The sequence below is a fragment of the Peromyscus californicus genome, unplaced genomic scaffold (assembly GCF_007827085.1).
Source record: "Peromyscus californicus insignis strain IS unplaced genomic scaffold, ASM782708v3 Scaffold_11__1_contigs__length_118956290, whole genome shotgun sequence".
Taxonomy (NCBI): domain Eukaryota; kingdom Metazoa; phylum Chordata; class Mammalia; order Rodentia; family Cricetidae; genus Peromyscus; species Peromyscus californicus.
The window spans coordinates 60,344,691-60,371,036 of NW_026294402.1; the positions used below are offsets into that span (position 1 = coordinate 60,344,691).

Genomic DNA, 26,346 nt, shown 5'->3' on the forward strand with positions numbered 1-26,346 from the left:
TTCCATAAAATGAGATTTATTGCCAAATTTCAAGAAAGATGGTTCATAAGCAGAAGACGCTGGATGCCTCCTTCCATGGTGACAGGGAGGCAGTCCTGTGCGGTCCCCATCCCCAACCTGCCGCTCCAGCATGAGAACCGACGGCATTTGGCCGTTAAGATGGTAGCCCCAAGACTACTTGCCCAACTAGTCACTTGACAGCACAGACTGGGGCTCTAACTCCCGGAAGCAGGGGCCTTGGCGGAAGTCCAGCAGCCCTGGCTGCTGCAGAGGATGATTGTTCCCAGGGGAAGGTGGCAGGGGATCAGGACTGGACACCTGAGGACGTTCTTGCTCTCATAAGGGGAAACAGAGGGAAAGGCAGGCTGGCCTAGGAGCCCAAGGAGTGTGGTCTGAAGCTGACAGTGGGGGGGGGGGGGGGGCTCACAAGCCAGACACTGCTGTTCACTCTGCCACTGTCTACTCCCCACAGCAAGAAAGTGACAGTTCAGGAATGAAGGCACCAACCTGCAGGCCTTGGTGGGCACATCTGGCGGGCGGGCCAGGAGCAGGGTGAGTGAGTGGAGAGGCCACTGGCTGCTGGGACCCCTCCTTTCTCTTCCAGTAAACAAAAGTGCACATGCAGAATCCTCAGGGCAGAGCCTATGTGAGGGCCCCCTCCCCCGGTGCCCCCAGCCCAGGCTCCAGCCTCAGTCCTGCTGGCCGCTGCTGCAGTGGGTTAGAGTCTCCAGAGCAGGCCCCCCCCCCAGCCAGAGGCAATGGGGGAGGGAGGGTGAAGGGGAGGGAGAAGACACTCCTCTCATTAGGAAGCTAAGGAGGGGCCGCCCACCAGGGGCCTGATAGGTGGGTTTAGTCACAGACTCGAGCATGTGAAGGGAAGGGGGTGGGTGTCAGCGGTCCAATCATAGAGACCCAGATAAATCCCATCTGGGAGGCACAGGAGGTGGGGGTGGGGGCAGAGGCCTCTAAAGGTTGATTAATGATAATTACATACAGGTTTTTCAGATGGTAACACAGGCCACTCTCGGGTTTTCATCTTCAGGAATGTGCAAAGATGGACAGAAGCTGGCCTGCGAGCAGAGGCCGCTCCAGGAGGCCGGAGATCCTCTTCTCCCCTGAAAGCCTGATCATCTAATCACAGCTCTCCAAAGAGAGAAGATCTGCAGTTTGCAGAAAGGGAAACGCCACAGAGCAAACGGCTCCTTCACCCAGACGCTTACCCATCTTTAGGCTCTAGCTAAGGGCCAGATTTCCCTCAGCTGATGGATGGATGACCCTACAGCCTGGACCCAAGGCCCCTATAGCTACCCATAACAAGTGGGTGTGGCTGGTTGGAAACTGCCTGCTGACCAGGAGATGGGAGCCTCAGGCAGCTCAGCTGTGCTCCTCTACACAGAAGTTAGGAATGTAAACTATTGGGGGTGAGAACAGAGATGACACCATCCGGGAAACTCCAAGCACAGTGCCAAAGCCCTGCGGCGGTTTGCAACAACCACACAGACCACAAGAGTATGTGCCCCATCCCAAGCCCAGAGCCTGGAAGAGGCCAGAACAGGGAGCCAGACAGGTAGCCCTAGGTGAGACCTGGACCACTAGTCAGGGTAGGGTAGAAAGGACATCAGGAGCTTCAAGTCCTGGCCAAACTTGATGTCCCCAATGGTGCGTCTACAGCCTGAGCTGTAGCTCATTTCTTAGTAAGGCTGGGCAGTGACTCGGGGGTAGGTGGGTTTGTGCCTCGGGCTTGGCACCTAGGGTGCACTTCTCCTGTAGAGGGTCACCAGCTCCTTCCGTTTCTGCACTAGCCCAGGCGTTTCCTGGTTCAGCTCTCCCAAGTCCCTCATTTCCTGCAGGACCTGGGTGGCCTGCCTCAGCTGCTCCACAGCCTGGCTGAGCAATGACTCCGCACACACAGGCTGTGCTTCGCTGCCCAGCACCTGGTTCAACAACTGCTCGGTCTGTCTCGAGGCCACCTTCACTTCCAGCTGGGCCCGGTACAACTTTTCCTTGGGCAGCTGTGGGTGCTGAGGTCCGTCTCTGAGTAGGTCCCCGAGGGACGAGGAGCGAGGATGAAACTGTGATGGCAAGTCCCAGGAGGGTCGTGCTGGGGATGCTGCTGCACCCTCTGGGGCAGTTCCAGGGGTGCCCGTGGCCTCGGATGGTATGGCAGACTCAGGATTGTCATCCAGGCCATTCACAGAGACCTGTGTTGGGCCTGGGGCAGTGGTCTCAGGAGCCTCAGAACTCTGGGATGGACCAGAAGCATCCACCCCACTTATGCAGGCCTTCATCTTCTCTGACAGGATCTTGGGAGGCGGTGCAGGGGGCTTTTTGGTCTCCCTGGGGGCAGCCTCTGGAGTCTCTGAAGAGGGCACCTTGGGCAGCTGTGCACTCTCCAGAGCAGAAGGCTCCTCTGGGCTGGGGTTCTCCCAGCTCACCTTCAGTTTCTCTGACAATGTGCTGTTGGGGAGCCTCTTCAAGCCACTGTCCCCCTCGGCTGGAGTCTCTGCACGGTCTTGACTCTCAGGATTGGCCTCGGGGCTGGCTGACACAGGAGTTGGGGCTCTCTCTCCAGCAGGAGTCTCCACGGTGTCATCAGCAGCAGCGCTGGAAGGCTCTGGTCCTGGGGAAGGCTTGACGGGAGGCATGAGAGCCCGAGGTGGCTCCTGGGGCTCGGTTTCACTGGCTTCATCGACAGGAGCAAACACTGGTGGTCCACTGTCTGGGACATCAAGGTCCAGGCGCGAAAGCCCATCAGAAGCTGCACTGGCTACCTGGTGTGAGGACGGTATCCAGGTGTCATCGTGGATGGCCATTGGGTCAAATATAGGTTCCCCACACTGCCTACTTCACCTCCTTCTGCTTGCCTAGATACCTCTCTCCAGTCTTTCAGCCCTTGACTTGGCCTGATTCTGGGACCTTCCTCACAGTATGGGAACCTACCAAGGAGCTTCAGAGGTCATGAAGTAGGGCTGAGCCGGAAGCCCCTTCCAAGGTCCCTCAGATGGTATGGGGGTGGGGTGGGTAGAGTCCAGGCTGGGACTCTCACACCCTTTTACATTCACCACATGGTCTGGCCAACACTTGGGACCACTACTGAGGCAGGCCCCTTCCTAGATTCTCAGTCTCCTCTCCAAGGCTGGATTTCAACCTACCCCACCCCTCCCCTTGGCTAGCCCTTCTTCAGTTTCTCTCTGTGACTCCTCTCTCTCAGCTGACAGATAAGAACGGGCTATCTCACATCAAGAACAAACCTCCCAAGGACCCTGTGTCCTTCCTGGCTACGGTCCCTCTTCGGGGCCCCTGCAGCTCTGTACCCAATGGCTAAACTGATTCCTTCTCTTTGAAAACATGCTGCACGTGTGACCACTTACTTTCTCCCCAGTCCCTCCCTTGCTATCGTGGCTGCCAGGTCCTGCATTGGTGCCCCCAAATCCTAAGCCCAAGTCACCCAAGTCCACTTGCTTCTGCTAGCATTTCTTGATGATCTCTGTCCTGGCCACCAGCCCTCTCCTTTTAAAAGGCCTTCTCTTCTGCGGTAGCCATTGCTGGCGGCCCTTAAATGTCTTATTTGCTGAGGATTTCTTCCTGGCCTTTAAAGCCTCTCCCCACCAGTTCTACAGTCTTTTAGAGGGTACTCCTTATCGCTCCCCTTCTCCACACCTGCTCCCAAACTGCCTGTACCTGGGCCTGTGACATCTTTTGCTTCCCTCTGTGTATTATCAGCCCTTTCTCTTCTTCTTCAACCCCTGACAGAGCCCGGAATCCCTCTCCCTTCATTTCTCCTCCTTTCAACCCAAATCCACCCTACGAAGGATCTCAAACTGATCTCTGGAACATTTCTTCAATCCTATCCCCAACTCCTGCATCCTAGGCCTCCATAATTCCTCCCCCTTCATTCCCAGCCTAATCCCCGAGCCAACTGAGGCCCTCGGCACACCCTAAATTGTCAGGCCTGGTGCCTCAGCTCATACCAATTCCTCCAACCAGAGTCCCTCTCACTCCTGCCCATCAACTAAACTGGCGCTGTTGGATTTTAAGCTATTGTCATCTTAAAACACAACGCCTCCTCCACAGTCCCTCCTGCCCCAGTCTCCGGGAGTTATTCTACCCCTGGCACTGGTCACAGCTAATAGGAGCAGGCCAGCCTTCCTGCTGGAAGCCGATCGGTCACAGGTACCAGCTTCCCCAGCCTGTTTCCCCTGTCCCAGGCCACTGTGTGAACCCCAACTGAAAAAGGGCCCAGACATCTCTGCTGTCCTCCCTAAACACATTCCACTTAGCAAGCCTCAGCTCCAGGCTAGCCCTGAGCGTTGATCGCCGCCCCAAGGACCTGGAATCCCAGGCTCAGCTGACCTCCCATTACTGAAGCCAAGGGAAGACCTTACCTCCTTTAGGTGGATTCTTGTTGGTGGCCGGCGCCGCTGGCCCCCACGTACCCGGTTCCGTGTCACATGCTCGAGGGCACAGGTCTTGTCTACTTTTACCTGGGAAGGTGTGAGAAGCAGGTGAGTCCCTGCCAGGTCTTGGGAAGATAGGAAAACACTCACTGTGCAGACTCCTCACCCAACAGAGTCAGCCCCACCCCGTGTGTCTCCCCTCCATGCGCCTCTGCTTCTCTGGGTGTCTACCTTGTCACAGGTGTTCGCTCTGCTGAGGGGGAAGCATTCTCATTCTCGGCAGTTAGCCTCGTCAGCTCAGTCCAGTGCAAATACCTAAGCAGCCCCAAGGCTGCTTTGGGGCTCAGCTGGGGCAGGAGGGGGATGCCAGATCATGACCCTCTGGTGTCTAGCATGCATTAAAGACTTGCCCTGACCTCTGTTACTCTTCTAACCCATGCCCAGGTCAGGAAAGGGCAGGGCCCCTATGGCTGGACCTGACTGTGTGGAAGGTAGCCTCTCTTCTCTGAGTCAGGAAAAGGTGGGTGGGCATGGAACATGGGAGGTCTGGACTCTGGATGCCAGAACTGTCTGTTCCTGTGAGGGAGCGGGACTCCTACTCCACTGAGGAACAGACGGAACCTGCCAAAACTGCCAGTGACCTGTGAGGCCATGGCTTCTGTGGCCACTTTATCATCCATGACGTGGCCCGCCATCCCTTCTCCCATATAGGAACATTTTTCCATATAGTGAAAGGCTGAGCATGATACGGTGACATGGGTGAACACACAGGACTCACAGGCTGGGACAGGGCAAGGAGGCTTCTCTCAAGTCTCATCTTCTGCCATCCAAGTTGTTTTCAAAATACATTTTAGCCCAAACAGCTAAGGACTCATGATATCAAAGACAGATCCTTCCTAGGAGATCCTGGCCCCACGGGACATCTTGACCCCAAGCCTGACCTTTTTTTTTTTTTTTACTTCTCCGAGACAGGGTTTCTCTGTGTAGCTCTGGCTGTCCTGGAACTCGCTCTGTAGACCAGGCTGGCCTCGAACTCACAGAGATCTGCCACCACCGCCTGGCACAAGCCTGATCTTTTAAACCACCATAACCATAGCCACCACTACAGCACAGGGGCCTCAGGAATGGAAGGTCATTGCAGACAAACAGGGAAACCCTGCCCGGCCAAGGCTTGTAGGCCAACTGAAGAAGGAGCTCATGGGCTGGGCAGTGGCATCGCACCTTTAGTTCCAGCACTCAGGAGGCAGAGGCAGGCAGATCTCTGAGTCCAAGGCCAGGCTGGTCTACAGAGCAAGTTCCAGGACAGCCAGGATTACACAGAGAAACCATGTCTCAAAAAAAAAAAAGGGAAGGTGCTTATGGGCGCTAAGCTCATCCCCAGCCCTCAGGCTTGGGGCTGCCACTGTTTACCCACTAGGTACGGTTGGAAGGACATACAGACAGTTCAGCCAGTTAAATTCTACCTACATTCTTTTCTTCCCCCTTCAATATGGATGATTGAGCCCAAGACCCTGTGCAGATGCCCACAATTATGCTCCCAGCCCACGTGCTTTTTAATGTAAAACAAATGACTTCAGGGCTGGGAACGTGGCTCAGCTGTGAGAGCACTTGTCTAGCATACAGGAAGTCCTGGTTTAATCTCCACTACTGCATAAAACCAGGCTTGGTGGCACACCTGTAATCCTAGCATTACATTTGGGAGGTGGAGGCAGGAGATTCAGAAGTTCAAGGTCATCCTTGGCTACATAGTGAGTTCAAAACCAGAATGCACAAGCTGACATTCTGTCTCAAAGGGGAAAAAAAATTACCTAATTTACTCATGCTTTGGTTTCACTGGTCGAAACTGGACACTACCACTCACTTTGGAGGGCTTTTGGGAGACTAAATGAAGTCTGCCCCAGTGTGTGTAGCTATAACAGAACTGGTGGTAGTTTGGAGCGAGGTGGGCACAGTCTTCTCCTAAACTGATGCGTCAGAGAACAAAGAGCCATCCAGAGGACCACACTCCCATACCTCATCAAAAGCCTTGTTCTTCCCGCGGTTGATCCCTTCATTGAGGGCTTTGATCCAGGATTCCTTTTCTTCCCCACTGGGGGCCTGGAATTTGATGTCACTGACCTGTGAGAGACAGGTGGGGAGGATGGCAGATATTTTTAGGGCTCACATTTGGGGTCTTTAGGAAGCATCCCAACCCAGATTCCAAAGTGAAGCCTAAATGGCCCAGAGCAGTTCTGACATTGGCTTTAAGTGGGGGGAGGGGTCCCCTCCAGCCGGCAGCTTCCAGAGGTTTGGAGGGAATCGGAATCAGCCTCTGTCCTGTAGAAAGGGTTCTGATACGGTCCTGCTTCATAAGGCTCTGTCTCGGGATAAGATAAATAAATAAAATCACGCTACGTGAAGGAAGTACAAGCCAGAGTGCCTCCCGCTATGAGGTACCTAGGAAAACCAAAACTGGAGACAGAAAATAGAGCAGTGACCGGGAGGGACTGGGAGAAGAGAGAATGGGAGCCAGTGTTTAATGGATGTGGTTGCAGTTCCATGAGTTTTAAAAGAGTTCTGAAGGAAGATGGTCGTGATGGCGCCACCTTAAGAGTGAAGTGAGTGCCTCTGAACCGTTCGCTCAAAAGTTAAGGAAATTTTGGTCAGGAATAATAGTGCATGTCGTTAATCCCAACACTCAAGAGGTAGAGTCAGATATCATTGTGTCTGAAGCCTTTCTGGTCTACAGAGATTTCCAGGCCAGCCAGGGACAGGGGCTACATAGTGAGACCATGTCTAAAAAAAAAATTTCTCTGTGTTTGATCATAGTTCTTATTTTTTTCTTTCATATGTATATGTATATGGTGTGTGTGTTGCATGCTCACATATGTTTTGGAGCATGAATATGTGTCTGCACGCTGACGTGTGTTAAGTGTGATCGTGTGTGTGTGTGTGTGTGTGTGTGTGTGTGTGTGTGTATGTGTGTGTGTGTGTGTGTGTGTGTGTATGTGTAGGTTCAAGGTTATGACAGGCCCGAGATCCAGTGTCTTCCTCAATCGATCACTCTCTGTCTTCTGTATGGGCTACAGGGTCTCTTGGGGAACCCAGAGCTCCCAGTTCGGCTGACCTGGCTAGCCTGCTTACTTTAGGGATGCTGCGTCTCTGCCTGCTGCGCACGGGGGTTACAATGGTTTTTACAGGCGTACTGGGGATCTGAACTCTGGTATACAAGTTAGGCGTGGTCAGCACTTTGACACTGAGCCATCTAGAGCTGGGGATACAGCTTAGTTATTGGTGGAGTGCTTGTAGAGCCAGGAGCACCAAGCCCTGGCTCCTGGCTGGCTTCCATCCCCAGCACCACACAAACCAGCTGTGGCTGTGCACGCCCGCAATCCTAGCCATTGGGAGGGAGAGGCAGAGGCAGATTTAGAAGTTCAAGGCCAGCTTGTATACCTGAAATCATCTCAAGGAAAAATACCAAAGGAGCTAAATCTGCAGCTGGCCAGAATGGGTGCACACAGCACCTCAGCCTTCACCTGGGCAGTCTTACTTTTCTAATCCATAAAATGGGATAACACAGTTTACTACAAAGCAACGCTAAAGGAATTAAACATGATCAAAACTAAGGCCTGGCACATAGTAGGTGTTCAGTAAGTAGTGAGTGAATGAGACAACACATGAATGAACTGGCCCTGGGTTCCTTCCCTCACCCCGTTTCTGGGCGGCTGCCTACTCTCTGACCTCAAGATGCCCTAGTTCTCTGTTGCTGTGGCCAGCTTGCCCATCCCCCGCCCTGGTATTAGATAGCACCTCCTGCCCCTCTGCCAGTCAGTTATGTAACAGCACAGTACAGTGTGCTTGGCCCGGCCCCCTCAGCATCCTCATTATATAACTTCCTCCTGGCAGTACCACCTCCTCCTCACACAGGACCCTAGGTCCCCCTCCACGCCAGCCACAGCCAAATGCTCATTTGCATGACCAGGCTAAATTAGATCCTGGCAGCAGATCTGCAGTTAAGTCAGAAACCCTAGGGCACCTTGGCAACTTCCTCTCAGCCCAGCCTTCAGGGCTGCAGGGTCTCAGGGAGAGACCACACGGCATACCCCGAGGGGCTCCAACGGCCACCCAATCCTGTGATGTGCTAGGGGTCTAGGCATCCCTTCTAACCCCTGCTGCTGCACCTGTTAGGGGTTCAGAGTCTGTGGGACTCCCTCCCTGGAACAGACAGGCGTCTCAGAGTTGAGGAACATACAGTGGACGTCAGTAGCTGCAGGAGTGGAACAGGGAACAGTCAGGTGCCGAGTAACTCTGGTCTCAGAGGGCGGAGAACAGAACTATTAGACTCAGTTGCCCTTTCCCCACTGGCCCAGCCTACCAGCCACAGACTGCAGGGTGGGTATTACCTCCCTAGGAGAGAGATGGCCTCAGGGAAAACCTACTGTGCTGGCCAATGGGGCTCACAGGGACCAGAGAACACAGTGTCATGGGGAGCTAAAGTGCTGTGTAACCCTGACTCAATGAGCTCCGCATACCACGGGGTTGACTGTCATAGGGACAATCGGGATGGACACCAAGAAGCTCTGCCTCGTGTGCTCAGGCTACAGCTCCGTGCCGCAAGCCCTCTGAAGAACACAGACTCGGAGCAGGAGAATAATCCATGCTAATAAGAATGGCCGCAGAACAGGCAGCCAAGGCCTGGGAAAGGGGGAAGGGCAGAGTGGCAGATAGGAAAAGCGGGGGAGGGGACGAGGAGGCCGGAAAGAGGAAAGGGCCAAGCTGGCCTCGACCAGCAGGGCAGCAGGGCCCAGCAGTGGCCACCCTGCTTCCTGGCAGCCGCTGTCTGTGACCTCACGGACAGGGGCGTGGGGATGAAGCGGCAGGGGAGTGGGGCACACAAGACACTGGAGTCTTTGTTTATTTGATTAGAGAGGAAAAAAAGGCAGCCTCAGGACCAGACAGCCAGGGTCACGTGACCTCCTGGCCAGCTAGAGGCCACAAGGAAGTTGGGGAACACCCAGGGCGATGGGAAAAGCAGGCACAGCAGGAGGATGTGCAGGGCCTCTGGGGAGCCCCACTCCAGTGTGGAACGATGAGGGTCAAGGGCCCTGGAGCGGGAGCTTGTATCTTCGCCTCCACAGCCGGCACCACTGGCTCCTGCCCATCTCCCAAACTGTCCTGCTCCCCATCCCCCAGAACCAACCAACTCAACTCTTGGAAGGGTAAGGGGCAGGAGGAAGGCTGTTACTGCAGAAGCCGAGAGGCTGCTATACAGACAGGCCTCTCGGAAGGGGTCAGTCGTCCTACTGACCACCCCCACCCCCACCCCACCTCCCACCCCCGCATACCACTAGCCGGCAAAGTAGGTGCCGTGGGCAAAGGACAAAGAGGCAACGTCTCCTGTCACCCCACATCCACAGAAGACACGTGCACGCACACACAATGACCTCAGGGCTAAGTGGTATTCGCACATGGGGAAGTGAACATGCCGGGCAGACGAAGGTGCTGCTGACCTTTGTGAACTATGGACTTTGCACCTCTCAAACACATGCATACTTCACACCTGCTCAGAAGGGCGGCAGGTCTCTAGGACAAGAAAAGGCTTACAGGGCCTAAAAGACCATTCTCTTGTCCTCAAAGTACCCTAAGCCACAGCTTATCAAATGAACTTGGGCCCTGGCCTTGACCCTCAGGGCACCATAAACCTGCCCCTGTCTTGGTGATACATTCTTGGGCAGAACAGACTAATGAGGAAAGCATTGTGATGTCTTCCAGGGTCAGGGACCACAGAAGACCAGGATCCTAACTTATAAAGTGGGAGAGAAACCGGATGGTTCTAGTTGGCCCCGACTAGACCTGTTCCCCTCACCCAGCTTCTGCAACGAGGCCTTGCTTTGGTAGGCTCCTCGTGATGTGGAGAGGTTAGGGTGAGGTATGGCAGCAGCTGGCGAGAAGCACCATGCACTTTGGCTGGCTTCAGATCTGATCTTCCTCCTGACATCCATGAACCTGTACATGCGTCAACAATACCCAGCAGACTTCCCTCCAGGGAAAAGTGGTAGACGGGCTGAGGAGATGCTCAGTGGTGAAGAGCACCAGCTGTTCTTGCAGAGGACCTGGGTTCGATTCCCAGTACCCACCTGGTGGATCACAACCCTCTGTAACTCCAGTTCCAGGAGAGCTGACAACCTGGCACCAGGCATGCGCGTGGTGTACAGGCATACATGCAGGCAAACACTCACACTCACAAAAGAAAAACAAACCTTAAAATAAATGTGAATGGTACAAACAGCAGACTTCACCTGTAGTACCTAAAGAAGAGAGTCTCAGGCCAAAAAGCAAACCACAAAAAGAGGAAAAGCCAGGGCTGTGGTCCTCCCAGCTCTGGGCCCGGGAGAAGCCTGGAGGGGAGGATGGAGAGGAAGCCATATTCTTCCCTCTGCTCCTGACTCTGTCAGGGCACTGAAGGACTGGTCAGGGTAGAGGACTTCTCCATAGCTGCCCTCTCTCAGCCTGTGCCTCCTACGTCCAGAATTCGGGGTCTGCCTTCCAGTGCATGCTTCCAATTACAGCCTGCAACGGTTGTCTCGGGGCTGAGAAAGGGAGAGTTTCCAGCACAGACCACATCACCCACCAACCAGGGGATGCTGCTAGATTTAAGCCTCGGCCCACCTAATGGGAAACCTGTAGACTGCCCAGAGGGGCCCAGCCTGCCTTCTTCTCCACACTAATCTTCCCAGGCAGATCCTGGCCTGGAGGGAGGCAGCCTTCAGGATCGCCCTTACCTTGTTCCCGGGGGATCTCAGCAGGATAAAGCGGTGCTTCCGCTTGAAGACGGCGCGCAGGTCCTGGCACTTCTCATAGCTTCCGAGTTCCACGGTCTCTACACATTTCTGCTCGTCCTGGGGAGAGAGAGTGGCGAAAGAAGTGGCCGGGTGAGTCAGATCCTCCAATAGCCTCAGTCACTGAATACACATGCCAGACTCTGGTTCTACTCAGCAAGAACATCGTATCACCAACATGTGGTATTCAGACCCTAGAGAGGAAACAGTGCCAGTGTGTGCTGGTGGCAGGTGTCCACAGTGTTCACCACGATGATAAGAAGCGGGATACACGGTTTGGGGTGGGTCCAGTGGGCCTAACCAGAGGCAAGTGTAGGGGAAGCTAGGGAGGCTTAGAAAAGGATGCCTGGTAGTCTGTGCAGGCACAGTGGCAGAGGATGCCTGGGGGTCTGTGCAGGCACAGTGGCCAGGCAGAGAGCTGTAAAAGAGGAAGCCTAGAAGAATCCAGGATGACCTGAAACATGGTAAGAGCTTCCCATGAAGAGCATGAACCAGACAGACGTGGGCTCACACACCCTGCCTTCAGCCCCGTGATCCGGAGTCATCCAGCTCCCTCACTTGACATCTCCCCATCCGGACAGCTAGCTAGGCAGAGGGGCCCCTAGCCCCAGGCTGAAGGCCGCACACAACAGAGAGGAGAAGAGCATTAAGGACATCCCCTCCTCCACCAGACTACCACTCTAGCTTTATCACTGTGTAGGCCAGTGGCCAAGCAATGCCTGGTCTCCACCACTGGCTAGTTGTCCTGTGACAGTCTCCACCAAGACCAAAACCTTCCATCCTTCAGGGCAGCTCCTTAAGCAGTGGGGTAAATAACAACAACAACAAAGCTTCAAGAATTCCCTGAAAATGACCAGATTCAGTAGGTCCCTTCCCTGCCACGGTAAGCAGAGCCCAGCTGCAAGGACTCAGACAAGCTGAGCTGCAAAAAAAAGCTACCTAGAAGAGGTTTAGACAACCAAGGCACCTGAAGAGGACGCTCTCCAACCTGTCAAGCTGCCTGCTGTGCAGTGGGTTCCAGGTTCCCAGCTTTTGTGAGCTGTCACCCATGCTGGGTGGGCTTTGGTGATGCAGCTGTCTGTGAGTCATTTCTGCTCCTGTAAGAAACCTCTTACCCGTGTTCTGTAAGTCACCCCAAGAAAACTCATTGGTTCTCCAACCTGGACTTTGGTGGTGTCCGTACTCTGGTCTGTTGTGGGTTCCCTGTCTGGGGTGAGTAGATGAGTGTGTTTTATCTCCCCAGGAAAATTTTTGTCACACAACACCAGGCTGCCCTCTGAACTTCCTGCCTGCCAGCCCCAACACTAGAAAGGTTTGAGGCATAGGATACCTCTCGGGCAAGCTGCCTAGAATAAGCTCTCCCTTAATAGTGGTCAACTGGTTCCTCTTCTGGAGGTGACCCAGTTGGTACAACTTCCTGGGAAGCAGAAGCAGACTGTGTGTGTGTGTGTGTGTGTGTGTGTGTGTGTGTATAGCCCCGGATAGCCTGGAGTTTGCTATGTAGACCAGGCTGGCCTCAAACTCACAGAGATCCACCTGCCTCTGCCTCCTAAGCAATGGAGATTGAAAGTATACACTGCACACATGAGACAGGGTTTCTCTGTAAAAACCTGACTGTCCTGGACATCGATTTGTAGATCAGGCTGGCCTCGAACTCACAGAGATCTGTCTGCCTCTGCCTCCCGAGTACTGAGGTTAAAGACTTGCACCACCACTGCCCGGCTTGGTTGATGCTTCTTTTTTTTTTTTTTTTTTTTTTTTTTTTTGGTTTTTCGAGACAGGGTTTCTCTGTGTAGCTTTGCGCCTTTCCTGGTACTCGCTTTGGAGACCAGGCTGGCCTCGAACTCACAGAGATCCGCCTGCCTCTGCCTCCCGAGTGCTGGGATTAAAGGCGTGCGCCACCACCGCCCGGCCATTGATTGATGCTTCTTAATTGGTTGCTCTGTGCCAGTGTAGGATCTAGTGCTCTCATGCCTCTGGGGTCCCCGTCACTTACCTCCAGGGCCACGCAAACATCTACAAAAGCGCCATCCAGTGCATTAATGCCACTTGATAAGTTGTTAGAAATGCAACTTTGTGGGCACCTTCTGACCCAATCATAAACTTTGGGAGCTTGGGCCTGAAAATGTGAACTATTTGTTTTGTTTTTCAAGACAGGGTTTCTCTGAGCAGCTCTGGCTGTCCTGGAACTCACTCTGTAGACCAGGCTGGCTCTGCTTCCCAAGTGCTGGGAACAATGTGAATTTTAACTATCACTCCAGGTGACCCTGGTGTAAGCAAACCCCTGAGAACCATATGCCACACATATTCAATCTCAGCAGCCTTGAGGCTTTTAATAACATCTAAACCTGCTAAAGACACCACACACTGTGGCTGCAGGACAGAGAAATCAGGGAACTGAGCAGTAGGCTGCCTCCCAGCTGGCTAGCTTCCATAGCACCGGAAGGTGTTAGACTGCTGGGAGAAAACGGTCATCAGTGGTCTTTTCCAGCTAAAAGCCTGCAAACTACAAGTCAATCTGCCAGGCAACATGTGCTCACTGATGCAATAATGTCACAGCTGTTACGGGTATAACCAACTTCTTTCTGACCGGAGCTGAGGCCTGCTCTACAGAACAGAATTCTTATCTGCTATTATTAAACCTGTCATGGTCTGGAGAGATGGCTCAGAAGTTAAGAACAACTGTTGCTCTTGCAGAGAACCTGGGTTCAGTTCCCACATCCTCGTGGTGTTTCATAACCATCCATAACTCCAGTTCTAGGGGAAGATCTGATAACTTTTCTTCTGACTTCCATAGACACTAGGCATGAATGTGATGCACATATATACATGTAGGCAAAACATTCAAGCACATAAAAAAAAATTTTTTTTTTTTGAGACTGGGTTTCTCTGTGCAGCTCTGGCTGTCCTGAAACTCCCTCTGTAGATCAGGCTGGCCTGGAACTCAGGGATCTGCCTGCCTCTGTCTCCTGAGTGCTAGGGCTTAAGGTGTGTACCACCACTGCCTTGAAAGATAAATCTTAAAACAACAATAACAACAAAAAATAAAATAAAATAAAAAACACCTGGTCAAAGACCGTGTTGGGGAAGTCCAAGCTGGGAACTTACTACTATTGTTTTCTTAAATGCACACATTGTCAAACTGCCTTTTACATATATGTCTATAATCCACAGATTAGTGTTGCTCTCAGCCTTGGTCAGAGAATTTCTGTTTACAGTAGCGAACATTAATGCAGAGAGTCAGAACTGATCGGAGTGTTGAGAATAACTGTTGAGTGTTCAACTCTAAACAGGACATATATATCAATCCCTTAAGGCTCAGAGAACATCACAAAAGTGTGGGTGGAAAGAATGTAAGAGCCAGTGGATGGGAAGGAGAGCTGTGAAACGCTGCCTCCTGGACATGATACACTGTTGCAACCATGAATTCCCAGCAGCACTGGCTACCTGCACACCATTCTCACAAGACTAGGCCCATCAACATTCTGTCATGGATGGGGAGGGGATCATGAGGCCCCACCCAACCCCGAGGAGCTAGGGCAGTCAATGATTGCTGAGAAAGAAGTCATATTCCTGGTGGTGTAATCACTGTTAACATACCCTTGCTTAAGTAAATAACCCCCTACTTATGGCCATGTAAGCAATCCTAGTTAAAGGTAGTGGGGCGCATACATAGGTACGTACATACATACATACACATACACACATACACACACACACACACACAAAAAAAAAAAAAACCATACTGGGTATGGTGGCACACACCTTTAATCCCATCACTTGAGAGAGGCAGAGACAGGAGGATCTCTGAGTTTAAGGCCGGCCAGATCCACATACTGAGTTCCAAGCCAGCTAGTGCTATACACTGAGATCTTGAATTATAACAAAACCAAAAAAAAAAAAAACTCCAACCAAATATGGAACTAAATGAGGGACTTATTAGGAAGAAAGTTCAACAGGAGTTGGAAGGAGATACACAGATAACTGGGGGAGGGGGAGGTATGATCACAGTAAAATAATGTGTGGGTGTGTGGATAGATAGATAGATAGATAGATAGATAGATAGATAGATAGATAGATAGATATAGATATAGAATCAAATATATAAAAATTAAAAAGAAAAACAGAGAGCCAGTAAGATGGCTGAGTAGGTGTACTGGGTGGTTTTGTGTGTGAACTTGACACAAGCTAGAGTCAGAGAGGAAGGAGCCTCAGCTGAGGAAATGCCTCCATGAGACTCAGCAGTACAGTATTTTCTCATTTAGTGATCACTAGGGGAGGGCCCAGACCATGGTGGGTGGTGCCATCCCTGGGCTGCTGGTCCTGGGTTCTATAAGAAGGTGAGCTGAGCAAGCCATGGGAAGCAAGGCAGTAAGCAGCTCCCCTCCATGGCCTCTGCATCCAGGATCCTGCCCTGTTTGAGTTCCTGTCCTGACTTCCTTCCATCGTGAACAGCAATACTGAAGTGTAAGCCTAATAAATCCTTTCCTCCCCAACTTGCTTTTTGGTCATGGTGTTTCGTCACAGCAACAGAAACCCTAAATAAGACAGTAGGTAAATATTCTTACTGCCAAATTTGATAGCCTGAGTTCAATCCCCAGAAGCCGCATGGTGGAAGGAGAGAGGTATTCCCTCAAGTTGTCCTCTGATTGCCACAGTAACAGTATGGCACATGTCCCTCCACCCCACAAGTAAGTTAAGTAAATAAATAAATAAGGCAAAAGGACTTTTATAAGAGCCCCCCACACACCCAGATAACATCTCGTATTAACGTTAGGGGTGAGGCTCAGACCTCAGTACTTTTCAAGGCAGATGGCTATAGGGATAAGGTGGCTAACCACTGACCTGTTTTCTCTTCAGCCTTTCAAGGGGCAAAAGACTGGATGGCCAGGGCGCCTGATCTCTCTGTCCAGGTTCCATCAGGTGTCATTTCTCATTTTTTCTTCCACACATCGCTTTTTAACCACTGATCCTCAATCCTGTCCAGGTTCTTCCATGAAGCATATGACCAGCAAAATGCTTCTATTCTGGGATGCTACCCTGCCATGATCCTCCAAACTTTAGTACTCTTGTGTCTTACCCACTCCTGGGGAGAGGGAGTTGCAAACATCTGTAAAGTGCCCACCAAGTACCACGCCAGATGCCAGGAACACTGAGCCTTGACAAGAGGAGCATGGTTCTCCCGTGTTCTGTCTCCTTTATGCTCCCCATGGCACTCCACATGAAGTAGTTCTCCGAGGAGGAATAGAGGGTCTGCAGCTATAGCTCAGGAGCTAGAGCACTTGCCTCGAATATACAAAGTCCTGGGTTTCCTCCTCAGCATCACACAAACCAGGCACAACGGCTTAATGGTTGACAACTTGAGGGGGTCCCTTCTCTCCTTCTACCACGTGGGTCCTGGGGATCGAATTTAGGTCATCAAGCTTGGCAGCTGTCATAGTGTATCATGTGATAAACACCATGACCCAAAGCAACGTGGGGAGGAAAGGGTTTATTTCATCTTACAGCTTGGAGTCCATCATCCAGGGAAGTCATCATTAGGGCAGGAACAGGAACCTGGGTGTAGGAGCTGATGGAAGCCATGGAGGAACACTGCTTCCTGGCTTGCTCCCCGTGGCTTGTGCAGCCTGCTTTTCCATAGCCCCCAGGACCACCAGCCCAAGGGTGGCACCACCTTGTGTGGGGTGGGCACTCCAACATCAATAATCAAGCAAGAAGAAGACCCCACAGGCTTGCCCATAGGCTAGTGTGATGGTGGAATTTTCTCAACTAAGATTCCCTCTTCCAAAATGACTCCAGCCTCTGTCAAGTTGACATGACAACTAGCCAGCCCAGAGGCACACACCTATAATCCCAGCACTTGGGAGGCAGAGCCAAGTGGATCTCTGTGAGTTCGGGGCCAGCCTGGTCTACAAGGTGAGTTCCAGGAAAGGCGCAAAGCTACACAGAGAAACCCTGTCTCGAAAAACCAAAAAAAAATAAAAAATAATAATAATAATAATACAACATACATACTTTGTGCATAGCCCTTAAGGAGTTGGGGATTTAGCTCAGTGGTAGAGCGCTTGCCTAGCAAGCACAAGGCTCTGAGTTCGATCCTCAGCTCCAAAAAAAAGAAAAAAAGAAACCAAACACACACACACACACACATACACACCACACACACACATACACACCACACACACACACACACACACACACACACACACACCACACATACACACCACACACACACACACACACACACACACACACAGAGTGGGGGGGTAATCAGTTTGCCAGAATGATGCACAGCCTAGAGTAAGACCTCCAAAGTCTTCCTGGGCATCCAGGAGAAGCGCCAGCAACAACACCACACCCACGCCTCCCCAGTGGACAACTACTGGCTCAAATGTCCCCTCTTCTTAAGGAACAAATTCAGTCGTCTTCACGACCCAGCTCCCCAACGCTGCCTGGCTTGGGCCAACTCCTCTACACCCGAAGTGCTGAATCACCCAGGACCTTCTGCAGTTCAGAGGAAAGGATAAAGCAGGAGGCACTGGGCGGGGGCAACAGTTTTGGAACATCAGCCTCTGACAGCAGAGAAACAGCCAAGAGCCGTCCGCACTCGCCTGGTTCCTTACATCAGAAAGAGGAATTGAACTAATAAGCATTTCTCAATTCCTTCTCCTGAGCCAAGCTCCATCCCTGGGTGCTAAGTTCTTGGAATTACATGTGAGTTTTTAATAGTGATGTGTTTTTTTTTTTTTAAGTGTGATTTGGATTTTTCATGTTTAGGGAATGTGAAACCCTCCCTGCTTCCCAGCTGTGGCCAGATGTGGAGAGGCAGTCTAGGACAAGTATGGCAGTGCCTGATGGGCTGACAGCTGAGAGCCTATCATTCAACTCCTGCAGCAGCTGGCACTGGAAAAAACATATCAACCCTCCCCCCCTTTTCTTTTTCTAATAAAAATATCCCTAGTCTGCCACTTTCCCAGCTGTGGCACATCCTAATTTGGTAAGTACAGAACATCTGGGAGGCTGTCTGCTCATCGTCATTCCTTACTGTTCTCCCACAGCTTCTCCGTCATCCAGACTGCTGGGGACTCAGCAGGACAGGACAGGCAAGGTGCTTTTTCTTTTCTTTTCTTTTCTTTTTTTTTTTTTTTCTGAGACAGGGTCTCTGTTTAGCCTTGGCTGACCTAGAACTCAGTCTGTAGACCAGGCTGGCCTAGAACTCAGAGATTCACCTGCCTCTGCTCCCGAGTGCTGGGATTAAAGGCGTGCACCACCACCACCACCACCACCACCTGGCTGGCAAGCTACTTTTCAAAGGCAACTCCTTGAAACCCTTAGATCAGGTTACTTGGGCTTTCTTGGCCCAGGGCACTTAGGGATTCTCGAAGCTGCTTGAAGGAGCTGAGAGAGGCTGACAGGTGAGATGCAATCTCCTTCCTTCTTCATAGATTCTGTCCATGAAGGCATACAGCATTACCCCATTCTCAGTGACCAGCCCTCTGGTAGCCTCAACCCCAGCACCAAGGAATAGCCACCTTTCCTCCAACTCTTCATATAACAGCATTTCTGATGCTTCCTTAATTAATAATTTTAGCTTTTGTTTTGAGACAGGGTCTCACACTATAGTCTAGACTGACCTCAAATTCAGGGCAATCCTCCTGTCTCACTGGGATTATAGGCTGTCAATTTTAGTATTCCTGGTGGTCCAAATCCTAAGCCTAGGAAGGGGACGAGAGTCTAAGTGTAACCCCAGCATTTCTGCCGTGAGATGGGAAACAGAGACAGGAAAATCCTCAGGAGGCCTGTGGTCCAGCTAGCCTCAAGTATACAGACAAGAGACACCCTGCCTCAAACAAGGGAGAGGTGAGAACTGTCACCCAAGGCTGTCTTCCAACCTCCATACATGTGCCTTGGCATATACAAGCCCCAGACGAATACTTATACATACACATGTGTCGTGCACATATATATGTATACAGAATAAATAAATCTTTAATAAGTATCAATTGTTAGCTCAGTGTTGGAGGAGACAGTGTGAACCAGCCTGGCAGTTACAAAGTCTGATAAAGGATTCCAAGCCTCAGTGGAAGTTTCTAGTACCAATTCCAACTGGAAAACCCTTCAGGCCTACATCTGTTGTTGAAGATGGCAAGCAGTATTTAACATTTTATTTGTTTCTTTGTTATTGTTTTAGAGACAGTGTCCTGACTATCCTGGAACTCACTATATAAACCAGGCTGTCCTCCAACTCACAGATATCCTCCTGCCTCAGTGAGTGCTGGGATTAAAGGCATCACTACCACTCTTATTATATATTTAACACTTTTAAATTTTTCAGCCAGGCGGTGGTGGCGCACGCTTTTAATCCCAGCACTTAGGAGGCAGAGGCAGGCGGATCTTTGTTAGTTCAAGGCCAGCCTGGGTTACAGAGTGAGTTCCAGGAGAGGCTCCAAAGCTACACAGAGAAACCCTGTCTCAAAAAAACAAAAACAAAAGAAAGAAAGAAAGAAAGAAAGAAAGAGAGAGAGAGAGAGAGAGAGAGAGAGAAAGAAAGAAAGAAAGAAAGAAAGAAAGAAAGAAAGAAAGAAAGAAAGAAAGGAAGGAAGAAAGAAAGAAAAAGAAACAAAAGCAAAATTGGAGCGAATCTTCCAGCCGCAAGTCCTCACCTCGTTCTCGCAGACCAGCAGCTGGGCTTGGCAGAGGAGCAGGTAGCGGTCTTTCCATAAGCCCAGGAGCCCCCCACTGCTCTTCTTGATCCAGCCAGCCTTGTCTGCAGTCCGTGCTTCACGAGGCTTCTCACTCCCCTCCTTCACACTCTGCAAGACAGCACCGGGACACACATGAGGGCTGTTGCTATGAAGCCATATGGTCCACAGACCACACAGGGGGATGCATCTCGTGTTGGGTACCTCATCCTACATGAAGTTTCCTCAGGAACCCTCAAAGCAGATACCAGAACAAACAGCAATAGTAACAGCCACCACGGTATACACGAGCCGCAGTATTGCACTTCACACGGTTTCACCTAACCTTTACAATTGCTCTCCAAGATGGCGGCCCTGTTAGCCACAAGTCACAGCAAACTGAAATTCAGGTTGTGTAGCTAGACCGAACCAAGACTCAAAGCAGGTCTCTCTGAACTCATTGTCTCCCCCTCCTGGGCCTCTCGGTGTTTATTAAACTGGCGAGCAAATGTATCGAGCCCATATAACGTCACATGTCACAGGAGAGAGAACAAAAGCAATACAATCTGCCTTCATGGAGTACACCGTGGGGAGATGGAGCGGCTAAGCAAGCAAATGGCCAGAAACGTACACGTTAACTTGTGCAAAGTGCCATGAAGGGACAGGTGAGACACCTCAGTGAGTAAGGTAATTGCCACCAAACCTGAGTTCCATCCCCAGAACCCACATGGTGGAAGAAGAGAGCCAATCTTCTGATCTCCATATGCGCGCGCGCGCGCGCGCACGCACACACACACACACACACACACACACACACACACACGCAATGAAAAAAGCAAAGGTCACAAGTAGGCACTGGTGTATAAGAGGACACTGGGGCCTGGTGGCCCAGAAAGACCTCCTGAAATGGAGGCTGTTTAAGCCAGGCCTGGAAGGGCAAGAGGGACCAGGCAGTGTAAAGAAATCTCTCTCTACATATACCTTCCTGACTTTCTAGAGAATCTAATCCAGCTTCCTGTCCTGAGGCAGAGGACTCCTTAGTCCTCATCCCCATGCCAGGGTAGGACTGTGGTGTGGCTACTTCCTCCGATGAGGACTCCGGGAACCGTCTCTTCGATCACAGGCTGGTATAGGGATTAAGTTCAAATCATTCTGTAGAAGGTAGCGACATGGCAGCCTCAGGGTCTGTCACTCACATCTAATGCCCCACCCACAACCTGTTCGGATGGCTGGGTGCTGGGTACATAGGTACATACATGTCTACATGCCTACCCGATGGGGTCAGATTCACCTCTCAGGCCGAAACACTTAATCTTCTCCTTTGATACCTAATGAAAGCTGAGGTTCTATCTGTAAAAATAAAAATTTAAATATACCCTATTTGCTAACCACTGTGCTGAACTTAGAGGTAGCTGGGGTACTGAGGGGGAAAGAGGGTAGTAGAGAAAGGGTCAACAGGGCATCAGAATCTAGAGGATACTAGAAGGAAATCAACACCGACTAATTTCAACTACGTTGTAATTTACATAGAGCTCCAAAAAGGGGCCCCATTTAAAGGCACGCCTCTCCCCAGAGATACCCTGTGGCCACAGATGTCTTTGGAAGGACAAGCCCAGGCAGATATAAGTGCGGTGCGCTGTCAGGAGCTGGGCAGGGCCTGGCTTCTGTGTTATGGCAGAGAGGCTCCAGCCTGCTTGTCACTGTGGCCCTTCTCCCTCCTGGAACTCCACACATTCTGCTTTACGGGGAGCATGGGCTTTGGAGCCCAAGTCACACAGACCAGAAAGAGGTGGAGCAAACGACACCACCTCTTCCTGCGTCTCCGTTTGTTCACCTGGGGAACTGAGAGGCTAACAGTTCCTGTATGAATAGGAATCCATCTTGCTTTTCTGCCTTTTGACCAAGGTCAGTCTAGAAATAGGACTCCATGAAGGTGGGGGGCTTTGTTTTGTTCACTGCTGTCCCCAGACTGTTGCCTAGACAGTGCCTGGCACACAGTGGAGGGCTTGATACACGTCTGTTACTGAACAAAAATAAGGCACATATCCTAGGAAACCTTGGTGATTGGCAGCTGTCACTCCTGTTACTCTCGTCACTGCCCATCACTGCCCGCCCCACTTGGAGTCTCGGGGACCTTCCCTCCAGATCCGGTTCTCAATTTAGAACCAGAGCTGAGCTATATCTGCTGGCCCCACATCTCCAGGAATGTGGGCTATCCCTTCTGGTCTTCTAACTTGTGGATGGCGAGAGAAATGGGGAAGTGGGCTGGTTCCAGATGATCTTCCCCGATGCAGGAATGAGGAAGTGAGGCTGACAGTTATGAGCTACCCTGCCAGGGGAAGAGGGAAGAGACTGCAGGGCTCTTTGACAATAACAGGGAGGTTCTCCCATTCAATCATGTACCCAGCTGCCTCTCCCTAGCCACTGCTGATACCACGCCATGTGCTAGGCTCTCATAGGCTGGGGGATGCCCAGGGACCTAAGTCTCTCAGTGACCCAGGCAGGCTGCAACAAGGTCCAGGGCTGGAAGAGGAGAACTACAGAACAGGAATCCCTATGCCCACGCTGCATACGCGCACACTTCTATCAGCACGCCGGCGCTGATGGGCACCTCCTAGGCCCTGAGTTCTCCGTGTCTCCTGAACAAGGTGGTGGGGACTGTGGAATGCGAAGCTGCTGATCACATCTCCAACCTCCAAGCTCCAAGTTTCTCCTCTGATTCCAGGGAGGGCCACCCACCAGCCACGGTTTTTAAAGGGAATCTCACGCCCCTGGGATCTCCCCTACCCGCTACTTCCACGGCCTGACACGTAAAACTTCACATCAGCTGGAAGCTCTGGAGGCCAAGGCTGGAGCCTGGGCCTTGGTCGCTGTCACCTCTGGACTGCGTATGCACACTAGTGCCTAGTGAATAAATACCAAGACTAGACTAGCTAGGGAAGCTAAGTCCAAGGTCTGTGAGGATGGGTGGGACCAGGATGGACTGGGCAGGAGGGGATGTTGGGTTAGGGGAGGGGACAGCTGAGGGTTTTGCAGATGGTGTGAAGCAAAGCCCAGCTATCCTACGGGAGGCCTGGCTAAACGCCAGGGTCCTATTGCCTCCACCCTCCACTGAACTCCCTCCCTGCCCCTTAGACCTCCTCCCACCAGGGGTCTGACTACACCCCAGTAAGTTTTAACATGGCGCCCCTCCCCTTGGCAGGGTTCACAGGGGAGGTTTTGTCTTGCTCGGCCCAGTCTCTCCAGCTCCTCTCTTCTTACTGACCAGCTCACCACTGTTTCTGTTCCCCTCCCAGCCATCCTCAGTAGGCCTTCTCCTGTCTACTGCAAGCAGCTCCTGATATATCCCATGGCATCAGCCTGGCTTCCAAGGCCTGAGATGCAATTGTCTCAGGGCTATTCTTTAAAAAAGCAAGGGAGAAAAAAGAAACAGGGTACCCTGACCCTGAGTAGGAAAGAGACAGATGAAAAGCTACAACCAAGTTACAACAGACAGAAGCCAGCAGAAGAAACCTTGTTGGCGCGGCACATGACGGGCAGCTTGTGATGACTTCTGCCCTTCAAGTAAACCCAATGATAGTCTGCCTAAATCCTAAAGGCTTCACTCCAAGGCAAGCATGGTGGTGCATGCCTTTAATCCCAGCACTTAGGAGGCAAAGACAGGAGGATCTCTGAGTTCAAGGCCAGCCTGGTCTATATAGGGAGTACTAGGTCACCAGCCAGGACGACATAATGAGACCCTGTCTCAAAAGAAAAAAAAATCCTAAGGACCTACTCTATCAGAGCCTTAGAATGAAGCGTATGGAGAGAGGAAAAAATACAGGCCCTGCCCTAAGGGATCTTCCGGGCTAATGAAGACAGTGTACAATCTGTGCGGGGAGCTTTAGGAGGGTGGGGGGCTATCTCCTACTTCAGGGAGCTCTTGTCTGTTGGGAAACTCATGGCACTTACCCTGAGGGATCTCCCCATCCTTGCCTTCTGCCGGGGCAAGGGCCTGGGGTTGGTACCGAAGTTCTCTCAGAAGGCAGGGGCATGTGGAGAAGCAAAGGCAAAAAGGCATCAAAGACTTGACATTTCTCATGGCTCTGGAGAGGAAGCGCCAAGTTAAGAGCACTGGCTGCTCTTCCAGAGGACCTGGGTTCGATTCCTGGCACCTACATGGCAGCTCACAACCATCTGTAACTCCAAGTTTCAGGATATCTGATGTCCTCTTCTGGCCTCCACAGGCACAGTGGTTGATATACACGTATGCACGCAAAACACCCATACACATTAAATTAAAAAAAAATTTAAAAGACTTCACATTCTCAACTCTTTTACCACAGAAAGAAAAGCTCACAGAAAGAGCAAGAGGTTGGCCCAGCGTCACAACTAGTGCTTCGACAGGACACGCCTGTCTCAATAAGGGTCCCGGCCGGTGGGCAGTCTGGAGCCAGGGAAAGGCATGAGTTTGGGAGGGCAACGGGGCAGAACCAGGGAGGCCTAGAGCTAAGGTTTCCAACCTTACTCCAGGGACAGCAACAACACCTCCATTGATATTTTTGGTTTTCAAAGCTTTTTGTACACACATTATCAAATTTCTGGATTCCCCTTCCCTTCTCATTTTACAGTTGGGAAAATGAGGACCAGAAAACACAGATAGACAGATGCCAGAAGCCCAAAGCAGCACCTCTCCAAGCCACAGCCGGACAGGGACCACCATCCTGCATCCTACACAGAGGCCACGGGAGGCTTGGCCCCTGGGTGCCTGGGACCCAGGAAGTGCAAAGCGTGAGGGTGGAAAGAGAGGTGAAACGGTGGCCTGAGTCGGGGCAGAGTGAGTGACCATAATCAAGAGGCATTTAAGAGAAGGTTGGATCCAGAGGCACGGGGAAACAAGTGAACACTATTAAGTAGGAAGCAACAAGAGTTAGGGGTACCAAAGGGAGGGCAGGTACAGAGAGGGCTCCTGACTCTGTGGATGTGACCTGGGGCTTGGATAGAGGAAGTAGCATGGGCAAGACTTTAATGACCCGGATGTGTCAGGAGTTCTTGGTATCTGGGAGTCAGAAAGTAGCAATGTTAGCGATTATGAAGCAGAGGGAGCACAGGGCTGTGCTGAGCCCAGGAACCTCGAGGAGAACTTCCTGTAACTGGGGACCAGAGCAGATCAGGAGATGGAGTAATCCTGACCCACATCCTCTGGGAACAGGGGAGTGGCCTTGGACAGAGAGCAGAGCCCGCTGCAGGAGGGGAACGGAGGGGCAGGCTGCAGCCCCACCCGTGACAGCTAGAGAAACCATAGCAAAACATAGTAGCCTGACTTTGCCCCCTACCTGCACCCACTCTGAGGTCAGGGACCACAAAATACTGTCAGGTCTAGGGGAGGAGGCTAGGCCCTGTGTTTTATAGAAGAGGAAACACAAACTGGGAGGGGAAGTGACTTATCTACCATCCCACACAAACTCAGGGTCTAGCCTAGATGGAACAGAGCCTTGCTGCTCCAGGAAATACGCAAGTGGATACTGACAGGAACACAGGCAGCTGAGCTCACTGAAGGCACCCCCCAGTTGGCAGGGTGGCTCCGGGAGGGAAAGCTTCATCTTTCTTCCCCACCCTTCAAAGGACAAGAAAGTTTTCTTTTTACTCATTTCATGAGCACGCAATAGGTGACTGCTGTATACTGGACCCTTGGATAACGGGAATGGTGCAAGAGCCGAGGGCGGTGAGGCTCAAGGGGCATTGCTAACCCAGCCCTTGCTTCTGGGAGAGTTAGCTGACCTGACCCTTCAACTAACGTCCTCAGATAGACAAGGGCAAGAGTAGTGGGGACTCTTGAGAGATGTGCACAAGGAAGACAAAAGCAATTTCTTCGGTCCTGCCGCCAGGCTCCGTTACAGCCTCATTCCTTGAGACAGTGTGGCCCAGGACCCCGAAGAACTTCCCTCCCCTAGCACACAAACATAAGCAGTCTGGCCCCTTAGGAGGAGACCTGGCCTTGGCAGGCAAGAAAAGCCAAGAAAGGGTGTAACGGGATTCAGGCACAACAACCCAATCTACTTTCAGCAAGTCACCCAACTCTCCAGAGCCTCAGTCTCCCCGCCAATCCAATGGGAATCATGACAGGCACTGTTTCCAGTTGGTGAGAAACGCGCAAAACATAACCGAGGATGCTGTCGGCGAGATGCAGGACGAGACCCCCCATCCCGCCCCTACCCCATCTCGGTCCAGGCTCTGCCTGAAGGAAGGAAGAAGGGAAAGAGCATGCAGAGACCGGTGGAAGTAGGGCGGGCAGGACCCCAGTCCAGCACCCTGCTCCGTCTGGCCCAGCTCTCACCTCCTCCTCCATGGCGAGTCTGTGAGGTCCGGCCGTTCAGCCGCTTAGTGCTGCCCGCGCGGCGCGGGCTCCGCTTGCTCCATCTGTGCGCAGCCGGGCGGCGGCTCGCTATCTTCTGTCCCGCCGGCCGCCGG

General features: G+C 51.8%; 1 protein-coding gene and 1 non-coding gene across 2 annotated transcripts; one reads left to right on the forward strand and one right to left on the reverse strand.

Annotated features, from left to right (window-relative positions):
* On the reverse strand, positions 1–26,346 carry Plekho2 (pleckstrin homology domain containing O2). Its single transcript, XM_052712577.1, has 6 exons — positions 26,213–26,346; positions 19,879–20,028; positions 11,159–11,275; positions 6,411–6,515; positions 4,386–4,484; positions 1–2,771 (listed from the first exon to the last, which is right to left on the reverse strand). The coding sequence occupies exons 1-6, from the start codon at positions 26,222–26,224 to the stop codon at positions 1,749–1,751; spliced, it is 1,506 nt and encodes a 501-aa protein (XP_052568537.1). The 5' UTR covers positions 26,225–26,346; the 3' UTR covers positions 1–1,748.
* Positions 17,253–17,325, forward strand: Trnaa-agc (transfer RNA alanine (anticodon AGC)). The gene has a single exon. It is a non-coding gene; the product is annotated as a tRNA-Ala (tRNA).